Raw genomic sequence first — 15,748 nt, 5'->3', positions numbered from 1 at the left:
GGATTATTAATATTTATATGTACAGTATTATTCAAGTATAGGGTTTTGAAGCATATTATGTCATTGATCTAAACTTATAATACATTGGGGGATATTATTTGATTATGGGTTTTCATAGTTTGAATGAGCTATATTTGCATATCTGATTCTTGGTATTGATAATTTCAATGAATGGAGATTAAGGGGTTTTAAAGATTTATGGGTTTAGGGTTTATGGATTTGTATTTGAATGGAGATATGATATTTCTGGAATTCTCATCCTTATAGATATAGCTGAGTTTTGAAGTTATTTATGGAGTTTTTGAGCTCTTGCTATTCTTGCTGCCTTGGTAACAATGGAGTTGGTGTCTAAATAATAAAGTGGAAGCATATTTATATCTCTAAATATCATATCAGAATTATCATATCATTTTATTTATCAAATCACTAATAATTTGTAATTTGTCTTCTTTGTCAATATATTTTTGTTTACATTCAATTTTTAAATTTTAAGTTTGCAAACAATACTAGGAATACATATCAGACTACCATCCATCCTTTCATATTAAGAAAAAAAAAACTATTTTAAAAAATGACTTGATATATTAGTTTTTCATTAATTTTTTGTGCTGCTTAAGTTTGAAATTTGAATAGCTAGCCCCAATCTAGTGGATCACGTGTTTCTTATAGTGTTCAATTTGGCCCAAATGTTTTGCAAAAATGTTTCACACAAATATTACTCATTTTAACCTATCATTCTTATAATCGGATAAGCATTATTGTTTTTTAACATCTTATTGACTTTTGATTCGAATATAGGAAGATCACGGTTTTACACACGACTCTTTGTAGCAAAATAGTTGCAATTATAGGAAAGTGTGACAAATCATATCATAAGTTGGTTTATATTCGTTAATTTTTTTGTTTAACATTCAATTTTTAAATTTTAAGTTTGCAAACAGTACTAGAGATACATATAAGGCCTTATATTTTTAAAAAAATTATTCTAAAGAATTACTCTCTCTATATATTTAGTTTTTTCATTATTTCTTTGTGCCTGTATATTTTAAAAGAACTATAAGTTAATTATAAAAACCTTTAGTTATAGAAAACACTCAATTTTTTAACTTATTTTTTATCATAAAAGTTTGAAATTGATTATTTTAACTTGTTTTAATCATAAATATTTCGCACAAATATTTTTTAAAGTAAAAACGATCAAAATTAAGTGATTACGTAAAATCATTTAGTATAGTTACTTGAAAGATCTCACTATTAGGGAAAATTTGACGAAATAACCATGATAACATAGGATTATTTTCAAAAATAACATAGGGACGTTAATTTTTGCAAAAATAACTTTTTGCAAAAATTCTCCTCTTCTCTTCTTTCCCCTTTTTTTTCCTCTTCATTCTCCTCTCTCTATCCAGGCAACGACACACGACCACCTTCATTCTCTTCCTTCATTCCCTCTTGCAAACCACCCTCAGCAACGACGTACGAGCCCCCCCGACAACGTAAGCAAACGAGTCGTCCAAACAAACGCCGCCGAGACGTCTGCTTCTTCTGCTTCCACGAAGTCTGCTATCCCGATGGGTAGTTATAACAAACAGTTGATATTGGGCAAATACATTTAGCGCATTTTTGTAAGTTGGTCTTTCAATAGTTGACTTCATTGTCCAAAAGTGTGCTCTAAGAGTGCATGACTGTTATAAAGCTCCACAACAGCAGTTGAGACCTGCAAATATTTGAAGGATAAATCTGAAACAACAATTACATCTCAATTTATATAAAAACAGCAAAAAGAGAAACAATTTAAATGCATTTTTTCAGGGGCAAATTGCATTTTTCGTAGGCACAAATGCATTTTTCCTAGGCGCAAAATGCATTCTCCAATATGAAACTTATCCATTGGGTTGTGGATAGCAGACATCGGGGGGAGAGGGTTTAGGAGACGGCAGCGTTTGATTCTGTCTCGGGGAGAAAGAATGAAGGAAGGGGAAAGAAGAGAAGAGGGAATTTTTGCCAAGGGACAAAAAGTTACTTTTACAAAAATTATTGCCCCTATGGAAATAACCCAGTTATCAGGGTTATTTCGCCAAATTTTAAAGGAAAAAAATCATACCCAACACCTACAACCCATGAAAGTAGATAGAGATTGGTCACGCGCGTCTTCCAAGACAATTCTTCCCACCAAGACAAGTTTCCAATGCAGATTCAGGTGCATCCTCAACCAAGTTTCCAAGCCTCGCATGACACTCGTTGATCTAGGATTGTTAGCATGTAAAACTCTAGAAGTGTTGTTTCCACGGAAGATCATCCAAGTGTTAAGGAGTATCACCAAACTAACTGGACCTCATTGATGACGATACCCAAACTAACTGGACCTCATTGATGACGATACTATTCCAGCGCCACAAATGAAGCCATGCCCTCTATTCGAGCACATTGTCAACCTCATCGAGCTAGACATAGAGGTGGAAAAGATGTTGGATTCATCGATCTACACTTTGATTCACCTCATCGAGCTACACTGATGGTTGTTTCTTTGACTTGGGTAATTTCGAGGAATTCAACTCAGACAATTGGTGTGAAGATAAATGAAAACGTCACAGGTGGGAAGTTAAACCAATGCAAGTTAATGTGGAATTTACGAACGATTGGTCCTAAGGTAAAAAAAAAGTTAAAGTTGTTGTAAGTCCGAACAATTTCTAAAAAAATAAATGAAGATGCTGAAGAAAAGCCCAAGGAAACTGAGGTACACGCGACACGAAGTGCACAGATTACCGACCCATGTTTATGAAAATTGTGCCTAGAGGCAATTTGAAACTGACAAAGGGAAGGATAATAGGCTGATGTTCCGCGCACACAGAATGATGGAGATGGTCTACTCGCCTAACTAAAGAAGACAAATGCCAACGTATCAATGTGAATTTTTAATATATTCTATTGATCGAGCACTGACAAGCTATACTGAATGAGATTTCTCAAGCGAGTGTCTCTCTCCAGAATAATTGGTTGGAATGGTTTGTGGGATAGCGTTAGAACCAAAGATAGTAACTGACGACTCAGATTTACTTTCGTACAATGCGTTATATATTTCAGTCAAGATGGGGAAATATGTCCCAATGACCTTAGTTGATAATGGTTCAGCTATGAATATTTGTCCGTGGAGAACTTTAGACAAAATCGGTGTTTAGAGGGAAATTGTACCTTCAAACTTATGTGCGAGGAAAGAAATAATGGGTAGTTTTAAAACAACAGTGAACATGAGTATTGTCTAAAGTGGAGTTTGTTGTCATTGACATGAAACTGTCTTATAATATCATTATGGGTCGACCATGATTGCATCATATGTCATGATAGGTATTGGGATAATATATGACGGTTTCATGCCGATGACAACAAACTCCACTTCAGACGATACTCCTTCTATATTCACCGTTGTTTTAAAATTACATATGATTTCTTTCATTGCGCTATCGAAACTGCGAACACATAAGTCTGGGGTACAACACTTTCTCTCTGAACATTAATTTTCTCTAAAGTTCTCCACAGACAAATATTTAGTGTTGAACCATTATCAACTAAGGCCATTGGGACATATCCCTTCTATATTGACGGAAATATATAAATGCTAAAGAATGATCTGCCACCGTATGAAGGTAAATTTGAGTCGTCAATTTCTATCTTTGGTTCTGACAGTATCCCAGCCAATTGTTTTGGAGACGCTAGCTTGAAAAAGGTCATTTAGTATAGGTGTTCAATAGAATACATTAAAAATTCCTAGATTGATACGTTGATATTTGTCTTCTTTAGTTGGGCGAGTAGACGGATGAGTCAGCATTTTGTGCACGTGGAACACCAACTTCTCTACCCTTTCTTTTGTTAGTTTTAGAGGCCTAGTTTCATAAACATGGGTCGGTAATATGTGCCCCTTCGTGTTCGCGTGTACCTCAGTTTCCTTGGACTTTTCTTCGACACTTTCATCTATTTTCCAGAAATCGTTCAGACTTACAACAACTTTAACTTCTGGATTCTATATCGCCGCCGATTCCAACTATCATTGAAGCACCAAATATACTTGCGAAATATGATCTAGAAATGCATAAATAACAATAAATTTGGTGACGACTTCAGCTCAGACTCGAAACCATATAAGCATTAAATTTTTGCAACAACCATAGAAGAAGGTAAACTAGATCAAACAAAATAGTGTAAAATCAAGTTGCATATTCGAATACACAATTCTATAAATACGTGCAAAACTGAAAAATAGGATAACAAATAATTTACATAGATTTGGTGGATCTTAATAAGGTGAACTTACGTCGTGGAATTAAAATTGAAGAATCGACATGAGTTGAAGTTGAACGAAAATTATGTTTTCAGAACGCATTAGATCCATCATTGACATATTGCCTATATACTCTATGTTAGCAACTACTATCGAAGAAAAGGGGAAAGAGAGACTACATCGGTTCAGATATGAGGCCAACTCGTCGCTTGTTCAAAATTTAGACTATTTGTTTAGGGTTTAGATTTATATTATTTAAAACATAATTAATACTTTGCATTTAAAAAAAAATATATATTATCCAAATGATTAAATTCTCGTTGCTAATTAGATATGTAGAAATTGGTTTCAGGTTTCTTTTTAGTTAATAGCCACTTTATAAAACTGTTGCTAGATTTTGTAACTATTAGTCATTATTTTATTAGTGAATTATAAGCCATTTCTTGAGGTTACATCATTAATCATGGGTCAAATTTATTAAAATCAAGTAGGTATTCAAATATTCTTGGATTGGGTTGTCCCTAACACATAATAATATCATAATCCTACCCCTTAACCGAGTTTTAACTAGAGGAAGACTAGTGCATAAAAGTTCATTTTTTTTAGCCATTTTAGGGTTAGTTTTCAATGCCCTTTGGTCAAATCTATTTTAATTATGTTATAGGATAGATTTTTATGGGCTACAATGTTTATAAAACTTAATTTTACAATAATATATAATAGAAATCAACACTTTGACCGGAATTTTATTAAAGAAATTGAAAAACAAAGCAGACAGTTCAGTTTTTTAGCTATTTTAAAGTTTTCCTTGAAATTTTTCGATCAAGAAGATTAGATAGGGAGAAATTCGATTTTAGAGTTTTAAAAACATAGATGACTAATAAAGCTTATTTTTGGTTAACTTTGATAGATTTTTGGCCAATTTCTTGGATCCTCATTAAACAAAGGTATTTTCAAAGTTCAAAGACTCAAACCACCTTGGTTTAATCTCAATGAGATTTGTTGTATCACCTTCGTTTGGAACAGATCTCAAGGGGTTAAGCCAAAATAACCAAAATCAAGTGTTTTTAGAAAGAAAGAAAAAAATGAGTTTTTAAAACTTTTTTCAGTTCTAGTTTGATTTAAGTCTAATGTTTCTGTTTTTTTTATTTACATTACATAATATACATATTTACATAGCATATTAAAGACCAAGCAAAAGAGCATGCATGGTTTATTTATTTTGTAATGGACATAGCAACAAGATATAAAGGAGAATCAAAGGAAACTTACAATGGGGTTGCTCCATTGATTTAAGGCTGATGTTTAGCCAAGATTCCATATAGCAAATCTTGTTTGGTGTTTGCTTAGGGCTTTTCAATTGGGCAGCCTAGGGTATTAAGAAATAGAAAATTGTGTGTTTTTCAATAAGCTAAGGGTGGTATATTTATAGGAAAATAATGGGAAATCTTAGGCCCAAAACCCATTTACTGCCCTTGACCAATTTACCAACTTTGACCATTTACCACACCTTGACGTCATTAAGAAAGATTCCTAATGACTTTGTCAAAAATTCATGACTTTGTCAAAATAATTATTATTTTTTTATTTACAAAAAAGACCAAGTCTTAAGGATTGACTTCATCCTCCCTGGCTCACGGTTTCTTGACAATCTTGAAGTCCACATTTTCTCCTTCTTCTTTTTTGTGTGTGTTAAACAAAAAGATGATAAAAGGAAATAAATCATTTTATTCTCATTTTAAAGGAATGAATATAATTAACCATTAAAATAAACATTTTATTAAAAAGAAAATACGAAGTTATCCAAAAACATTTTATTTAATGAAAACTAAATTAAATTAATCTAATTAAACAAGTTTCATGTAAAAAATTATTTATTTTATTTTATCTAAAAACGTTTTCATGTTTAAGGTGATTTAATTAATTAAAAAAAATTCATATTTAATCAAAACTTAATTAAACAAATTATTTAAACAAAAAATAGGTCCAATTTTTGGTTATTTATAAAATAAAATTTAAAAAAAAAAGTCTTTCTCTTTTAAAATTTTTATTTTATTATTGAAGGTGATATTAAACTATAAAATACCTTAAATATATGATAAAACTTGTATTTTTCCATAACTTAAGCTAATTATCATCTTAACTTTATTTAAATTCAAAATTAATTTTTCTTGAAAATACAATTGTTTCAAAAATAGTTGTTTATAAACTATAAAATTGGGAGGTAAAAATAAGTGTCTACACTATGTTTCTTTTGAATTTAAAATTTCAGAATTAAGAAATAAAATAATAAGTTATTTTATTTCTAAATATTGTTTAACGAAATTACTCAAATCATAACAACTTTGTTAAACAATATTTAGAAATAAAATAACTTATTATTTTATTTCTTCACTCCCCCTCAAGATGGAAGTCTTTGAGCTTTAGCTTAAGCCTTAAATCTTGAAATTGTTTAACATAAAAAAAAAACTTTGGTAAATATATATGCATTTTGAACATTAGAAGCAACATATGTTAGAGTAATAAAACCATCTTTGTATTTGTTTCTTACCAAATGACAGTCAATATCGATGAGTTTCGTTCTCTCATAAAACACTGAATTTTGCGTAATATGCATCGTTGCTTTATTGTCACAATACAAAACAATAGGCAAATTAACTTTGATCTGAAGATCAGCAAGTAAATAAGTCAGCCATTGTAAATCACATAATGTGACAACCATAGATCTATATTCAGCTTCAGCTGATGATCTAGATATAGTTTGCTGTTTTTTTGGTTTCCATGTCATTAGAGCATTACCAATGTAAATACAATAACTTGTAAGTGATTTTTTAGTATCATAACAAGAAGCTCAATCACTATCAGAATATGCTGAAATAACAAAATCATTCTTAGATGCATAAAAAATGCCTAATTAAGAATGGTGTTCCTTTAAGATATTTGACCACTTTGACAGCAACCTCAAAATGTGATTTATAAGGTTTATTAATATATTGACTTAATTGTTGTACTGCATATGCAATATTTGTCCTAGTGAAATTCAAATATAGTAAATGACCAATTAATCTTCTATACTTTTCAACGTCACAAAGAGTATCGTTCACTGGTTCTTGAACCAATTTGGTATCTCTAGTCATATGGATAGATGATGGTTTAGCAGCAATCAAGAACATATCAGAAACAATGTCAATAATACATATTTGTTGGTTAACATAAATTCCATCATCAGTTTGTATAATTTCAAGACCTAAGAAAAACTTAGCTTTACCCAAATCTTTAATAGAAAATTTGGTATTAATCATATTTTTTATTTCATCAATTTGCTCTATTGAATTTCCTGCTAATAGGATATCATCAACATAAATAAGCAAACAAACAATATTAGATCCATCATTTTTTATGAATAAACAATGGTCATTCTCAGATTTTTTAAAACCACTATCAGTATGGATGTTACAAATTTGAAAATGCCATTGTCTAGACGATTGTTTCAAACCATATATGCTTTTGTTTAATTTACACACTTGTTTTGGTAGTATTCCTTTTAAACCTTCTAGAACTTTCATATATAAATCTTCATCAACTAAGCCATGCAAGAAAGCATTATTTACATCTATTTGATATAAATGCCATTTCTTAGCAGATGTTAAAGCAAGAAGTAGTCGAATAGTCAAATTTTTAGCTACAGGGGCATATACCTCATGAAAATCAATTCCATCTTTTTGGTTATACCCCTTTGCAACTAGTCTGGATTTACATTTATCAATACTACCCTCAGCATTTAATTTTGTTTTAAAAATTCATCTACAATCTATTTTTTTTCTTTCCTTTAGGAAATTCTGTTATAACTCAAGTATTATTTTTATGAAGAGCAGTAAGTTCATCATCCATAGCTTTAATCCAATATGGATTTAAAATTGTGTGTATGTATGAAGTTGGTTCAACAAACTAATCAATGTTGCCCAAGAATTCAATATATTCTTCATTGTTGCAAGTTGATACAAATGGAAATGATGGTGGGTAAATAACTTTGTTTTTTATTTATATTTGTCACAACTTGACTTACAACATGATCCTTCATCTAAACAGGTTGTTTTATAAATCTTGAACATTTTTGAGACACATATTTTATTTCATCTTGAACATGTGAATGATTAACTTCATGTTCATCTTGAGAAGCAGAAGTTATCCCTTCACTTGTATTCAATTCAGGTTCAGAATTTGAATTCAAATTTTAATGTTCTGAAATTTCAGTTTGAACATTTTCAAAATCATTATCATTATCTAAATTATCTAATTCTGTTTCAAAGAAATATGGAAAATCAGAAGATTTATTTCCTTGTAGAATTTCTTTGTTTTGGATAATTTTATCAGAAAATGGAAAAATATCTTCATGAAAAATAGCATCACTCATTCTCTTGAAATGCTAACATTTCCTGTTTCAATATCATAAACTGTATATCCTTTTTTGTTTAAAGGATACCCAATGAAAACACATTTATTGGCTCTTTTTGAAAACTTTGATTTGTTTGGGTAAACATTTGCAGAATAACACAAACAACCAAAAACTTTAAAATAGTTTTTTTTTTTTTAGTTTCTTTCTCGATAACATTTCAATTGGAGTTTTTCCATTTAAAATGTTAGTGGGAATTCTATTTATTAGATGATTTGCAGTCAATAATGAATAAGGCCAAAATTTAAAATCTAAATTAGAATCAATCATTAATGACTTGCAACTTGAAGTAAATGCTTGTGTTTTCTCTCCACAACACCATTTTGTTGAGGTGAGTAAACACAAGTTGTTTGATGAATAATTCCTAAGAAATTAAACATTTCAGAACATTTTTTATTTAAAAACTCAGTTCCATTGTCTGATCTAATTATTTTAACAGTTGTGTCATATTGATTTTTAACTAACATAAACAAATTATGAAGTTTTTCAAACACAAAGACTTTACTTGTCATAACAAAAATCCAAGTACATCGAGAGTAATCATCAACAATAGTAAGCATGAAAAGTGTGTTAAGGATTGATTCCTCTTGATATGGACCCCAAATGTCAATATGAATAAGTTCAAAAATCTTTGATGTTTTAGAAACGCTTTGAACAAAAGGAACTCTTTGCATTTTAGCAACAAGACATGTTGAACAATGAAAAGTTTTATTCATAACAGCATGAAATACACTTTTTAGAACATTTAAAGCAGGATGTCCTAATCGTTTTTGTAAAAGAAATGAATCAGAAACAACATTTAAAGAAAAATGAACTGCAAATTTATGATTTTTATTAAAAATTGGACTGTCTTCAATGAAGTACAAATTCCCCATTCTCTTTCCCAGATTTACTTTGAACCTTGTCTCAAGGTCCTGCAAATAACAATCAAATTTTGAGATAATACAGTGCATTTTGTTATCCTTTGTATGTTTTGAAACTGTAATTAAACAATATCTAAAAGATGGTGCATATAATACATCTTTGAGTTTCAAACAATCAAGAAGTTTAACAGTTCCTATTTCAGTTATGTTCCTACTTGATCCATCAGCTAAGTACATAATTCTAGGTTCATCAAGTTGTCTTATATATGAAAATGCATTCCTATTATTGCATATATGATAAGATGCTCCTAAATCAATAAACCACATATTTGATATGTTTGTTTGTTCATTAATGCTGAAATCATATTCAAATGAATTAAGAATATAGTTAGGAAACTTACCTGCAGATGAAGAAGATCTATTTGACTTGTTCTTGACATCTCTCATGTTCTTCAAGAACTGTTTATACATCTTGTATCATCAATGGAATGTTCCTGGAAATCATCTTTGTCAATAGTGGTATGAACAGAAGTTGATGGTCTTTTCTTGATCACATTATCTTTTGGTTGTTTCCAACATTCTGGATATCCAATCAACTTAAATAAGTCATCTTTCATGTGACCTTTGCCTCCACAGTGTGTGCAGCTTGCACTCTTATTCTTGTTTGGAGGATGATAAACTCTTTCACCTTCTTCTTTTATCACCATTGCAGATTCTTGAAAATGCCTCTTCTGCCTGGTCCTCTTTTTCGACATTCTGAAGCATTGTAAATGATTTATAAACGTCTGGCCATGGATCTTGCATGAGTATTTGATCTTTTACATACTCGTATTTATCATCAAGACCCGTCAAAAATTGAAGAAGCTTAAGTTCTTCATCATCTTGAAGCATTTCTGCTTCAAGAAAGCATCCATCACAATTAACTCGAATTCCTTTACATCGGCATCTTTTTAGAGGTTTTAACCCCATCATCTCATCCCACAGCAATTTCACCTTTGAATAGTATTCTTCTAAGTCAAGGTCACCTTGTTGGACGAAGCTAATATCCTTTTGAAGGTTGTACCTCCTCTGACCATTGTTTCCTTCATATTTGGACTTGATCTCAAGCCACAGATCACGACTGGTTTTCTTGGATTGAAATCTTCTTCCAATTTTTTCCATGATCGTATTCATAATCCAGGCCCTAACTAAGGCATCAACAATACCCCATTGGTTTGCATCTTCTTGATCTTTTGGTTCTGGATATGAATCATCAATAAAACTTATCTTAATTTTCGCTTGAAGAGCTAGCCTAATACTTAGACTTCATCCAAAATAAGTTTCTCTTCCAGTAAAAATGGTTGAGGTAATATTTAGGCCTGGATGATTGGCTGGATGTATAAGAAGAGGATCATTGTTGTATTTCCTTTTTGTAATTGTTTGGTTTGGGTTCTGGTTTGGATTCTAGGTGTTAGGGTTAGGGATTTGAGTCATAGTTGGTGTATGAGTTGGAATCGAAACTCTATTTGACTCTAAAACCATCAGCCTAAGAGTAGTATACATTTATGATGGAATTTCAGGATGTTGAGGTTCAGAACTTATCTGAAGATCTAGAAGTCATGTCTTACTTTGATAAAATCGATAGATCGTCTTCTTCTTCGTCTAGATTTGCTCTGATACCACGATCGAAGATCGATTTGATAAAATCTGTAGCTGGAGATTGAGAGTGAAAGAGATGACAAGAATGGAAAAGTTGAGAAAGTGAAAATAACCCGTTAAAAGAATTTGTCATTATTTATATTGTCTTAATTACAAAATGAGTATTATACTATTATCTATAATCTAAATAAGTCCTTAGACTTATATTCGTTATAATGTTGGAATGAAAGTTAATTAATTTAACTAATCAATACCCAAAATAACTAATGCAGTTAATTAACTACCTTAACAAAGTTATTTACCACCATCATTTCCATTTGTATCAACTTGCAACAATGAAGAATATATTGAATTCTTGGGCAACATTGATCAGTTTGTTGAACCAATTTCATACAAACAGGCAATTTTTTAAATCAAGATTGGATTAAAGCTATGGATGATGAACTGCTCTTCATAAAAATAATACTTGGGTTATAACAGAACTTCCTAAAGGAAAGAAAACAATAGGTTGTAGATGGATTTTTAAAACAAAATTAAATGCTGATAGAAGTATTGATAAATGTAAAACCAGACTAGTTGCAAAGGGGTATAACCAAAAAGATGGAATTGATTTTCATGAGGTATATGCCCATGTAGCTAAAAAATCGACTATTTGACTACTTCTTGTCATCTCTTTCACTCTCAATCTCCAGCTACAAATTTCAAATCGATCTCCGATCGATTTGTTTACAAAAGAAGTTGGGAGCAATAAAAAAATTAATATTTTTTATTTGAAAGTATTTAATTGTTTATCATATGTGCATATTAATGAATGTGATAGAAACAAACTTGATCCAAAGTTTAATAAATGTTTTTTCAGTGGTTATAGTGATATTGAGTTTGGTTATCATTTCTATACGTGTTTAAAAACGTCCGCTCAACTTTTAAGAATAAATATAAAATATAAATATCTCTTTAAAATTTTTGAAATAAAATTAAATCAAATCGGAGAATTGTTTAAAAAGTAGTTTTTGACTAAAGAGTCACCTAAATTTTCTTATAAAATTAATAAAAATAATAAATTATTGGCATGTAAAACAATAACGCTTTTGAAAATATATGTTTTTAAAGGTTAGGTGTTTGGTTACACGTGAAAAGGGCTTTTGCCCTATGTCTCACCTGTCCGTTAAAAAATCAGTCTATATTTCTATTATTTTGGTCATTTTTAGAAAATATTTTATACCTATTTTATCTGTTATTGATTAATTTTTATACTTTAATATTAAATCTAAAGGTAATACTTATTAAATATAATAACGAATAATTATAATTATTATTCACTAATAAATAAATAAATTGAGAAAAATAATGAGAATATAAAGTGAATTAAAAGGTATTATATTCATAAACTAATTTTATGATTATAAATAAATCAACCCACTATTTTGTTTTCTTGAGTTTTCATAAATTAATTAAAGACATTTAAATTTAAAAATTAAAATATACATGGATCATTTGTATTTGTATGATCCTTTGTTATCATTCTTGAGCAAAAGAGAAGCTCGAGAGCAACGTCCTTTTATTTAATCATGTATTATTTGAAATAGTATAGAGTTTTAAATATATTTATATTTTAAATCTTTGATCAAATTCTAAAATATTGAAATAAACATCTCAGTAGAAAAAAATTACATAAAAATATATTTTTTACCCAAACAATAATATAATAGAAAAGAGTTAGATCTAAAAAACCAAAATGTTACAAATTTGATTCTCACGGAAAATATGAAGACAGACATAACTGTGAGGCTAGTTCTCTTTAATTAAAAAATAAATAAATAAAAATAATAAAAGTAATATTTTCATATTTATATTAGCTCTCTTTAATTAAAAAATAAATAAAAGTAATATTTTTATATGAACCATGTTAAAAAGAAATTATTTACATATATTATTATAATAATTGTAAAATTCAATTATTTTGTAATTAAATTTTTATTAATAATGTAATTCAAATTCAAATTTTTTTTTCCCTTACAACATTTATAAACATTTTGTGCTTTTTTTAATAAAAAAAACTCACACTTAAAAAAAAGTTGTAAAATTCAATTATTTTGAAATTGAACTTTTATTAATAAATGTAATTACATTTAATTTCTTAGAATATTAAATAGTTTAATAATTTTGATTTAGTTTATGTATTTATAAATTATATAAAAAATGAAAAGGTCATAATATAAATGGACCGGCATATAAGCGTAATTTTATGTGTCATTTTACTGACACATATTTATGTGTCAGTAAACAATGTTCTCGGGCGTATATTAATCACTTACCAACATATATTTATGTGTCAGTAAAAAACATTATATATTAACCCCTTACCGACATAAATATATGTGTCAGTAAGTATGTTTACCGTATATATTGACCCACCGACATTAATTTATGTGCCATCACTTTGTAACGGTGTATATTCATTCTTTACGGCCATAAATTTATGTATGTATCGAGGTCATAAACGACGTTCGGCTATTTAAAACTCGTAATTTATGTGTCAGTAAAATATTTACACCATATCAACCCCTTACCGGCATAAATGTACGTGACAAAAACTAATGCTACCGGCATATATTGATTCTTTACCGGCATAAATATATGGATGGGTATTTGTCAATTCTACACAAATAGCACTAAATTAAGCGCCGGTAAAATAATAGTGGCACATAAATACACCGCAAAACTCTTATTTATGTACTGGTAAAAGTCTTCTTTTTGTTGTTGTCAAAATAGTTAGTTGAAAGACACTTTTCTTTTGTTTAGCTACAATTTATAAATTTGTTACAAATCATGTCATTACTTAGTTTATATTTGCTGATTATTTTGACCCACTATACATTTGATCTTCACATGACTGTGATTTAATGAAAAAGTAAAATTTAAAAAACAAAACAAAACAAAATAATTGTTGGGAATGTGTCTATAGATAAAGAGATGAAAATGCATGTGAGAAATCTTAATTATGATTTGATTAAGACTGAATTCAACTTGTAGTAAAATACAATAAATGAAATAAGCACATTACATAAAAAAATGAAAGGTCTACTAGTGAATTGTACTTATCAATTCTTCTTAACGGGGTAAGAAGCCATTTTATTGATACCACATATTCCTTCAGGTTTGCCGGTTTTCCTCTTCATCCTAATATACCCTCTCTCGCCCCAACTCGTACCCCACGAGTTCTTCACGGTTATGTAGTCCAATCCTTTGTTCGTTCCATACCCCACGGCCGTCACCCCATGATCTAGTTGAGTCCCACAGTTCCCGTCGAACACGCCCTGTACACAAACCAATACAGAGAATTAGAGTAATATTTATTTAGGTACAAATAGTATAATTCATGCAGTCATGCTAGTTTATAAAAACTTACACCACGGTAGAATTGGAAGTCTCTACCCGAGGCTTCTATGGCCACACTGAGAGGCTGGTTGGCTAGCGCTTTGATGAGGCTCTCCTCGTTGTTTTGTGGCACATCTTCGTAGCCGCTTATCATAATCACCTCTTCTTCCTCCTATTGTATTTACACATGTATATTTGTTACATTGTTCAAATTTTAAGTGTTTTTTATTTAAGTTTGGAATAAATCTTTTAAATGGGACATTTGTTAGTGACCTTGTTATTCTCGCAAGTGCCTTCCTCCATGAGATATGGATAGTCTTGATCCTTGTGAAGCCCACCATTGTCGATAATGTACTGAAATGCATAGTCCATGAGGCCCCCATTGCAGCCATTGTTGAACGAAGTGTCGCAGTCGATCAGTTCTTGTACCGAAAGAGATGTCAAGTTCCCCGTTACGATTTGGTTTATTCCTTCAACCGCAGCCACAGTTGAAAACGCCCAACAACTCCCTGTTTTCAAAATCAACACCGGTTCTCAAATTTCCACATTATATCTGTACCATATGCTTCTTAAAAGGATTTTTATCATTTTCTAATATATATATGGATCATTATACCATACCACATGAGCCTTGGTTCTTAACCCGGGTGACCGCGCCTTTCTTCCTCCAATCCACTGATTTGGGCACATTCACAACATGCCCATATGCGAATTCCTCATCAGATGTTGTCGGCTTCCTCGACCGCTTGTCATTAATATCATCCGGTTTGACTAGTCCAAGGTACATTTTCTTAAATTCGTCATGGCTCAAATCAGAAAACTCGTTAAGCCCAAGCCAGTAATTGTCGATCTTCTTATTCCTATCGTCGATATGCTTCAGATTTTCAACAAAGAGCTCAAACCTGCGTAGCTTCTCCTCCACAGTTGGGTACCTTTTCACATGCTTGTCCATCCAAGACTCGAATAGCTGGACGAGTCTTTCCTGGGAGGAAAGGTCGTGAGGGGAATAGCCCACAATTGAGAAATGGCGATCAGCCGAAGCAAGAAAATAGCTCACAAATAGTGGGAGGGACATTAGAACTAGTAAGTTAGACATTATTGGAAGTGTTGTTAATTTAGAATATTAATGAAAACTATCTA

At 30.7% G+C, this 15,748-nt stretch overlaps 1 protein-coding gene across 1 annotated transcript; it reads right to left on the bottom strand.

The window, feature by feature from the left end:
• Nucleotides 1-14,283: 14,283 nt before the first annotated feature.
• On the bottom strand, nt 14,284-15,722 carry LOC124930633 (cysteine protease XCP1-like; the record flags this gene model as incomplete). Its single annotated transcript, XM_047470961.1, has 4 exons — nt 14,284-14,547; nt 14,640-14,780; nt 14,882-15,117; nt 15,230-15,722. Coding segments are annotated over 4 exons (1,086 nt in total), but the record flags the coding sequence as incomplete, so codon positions are not given.
• Nucleotides 15,723-15,748: the final 26 nt, after the last annotated feature.

This window comes from Impatiens glandulifera, chromosome 3 (assembly GCF_907164915.1).
Source record: "Impatiens glandulifera chromosome 3, dImpGla2.1, whole genome shotgun sequence".
Classification (NCBI taxonomy): Eukaryota; Viridiplantae; Streptophyta; class Magnoliopsida; order Ericales; family Balsaminaceae; genus Impatiens; species Impatiens glandulifera.
The sequence above is the reverse complement of the archived record's forward strand: the minus strand, read 5'-3'. Positions and strand labels throughout refer to the sequence as shown.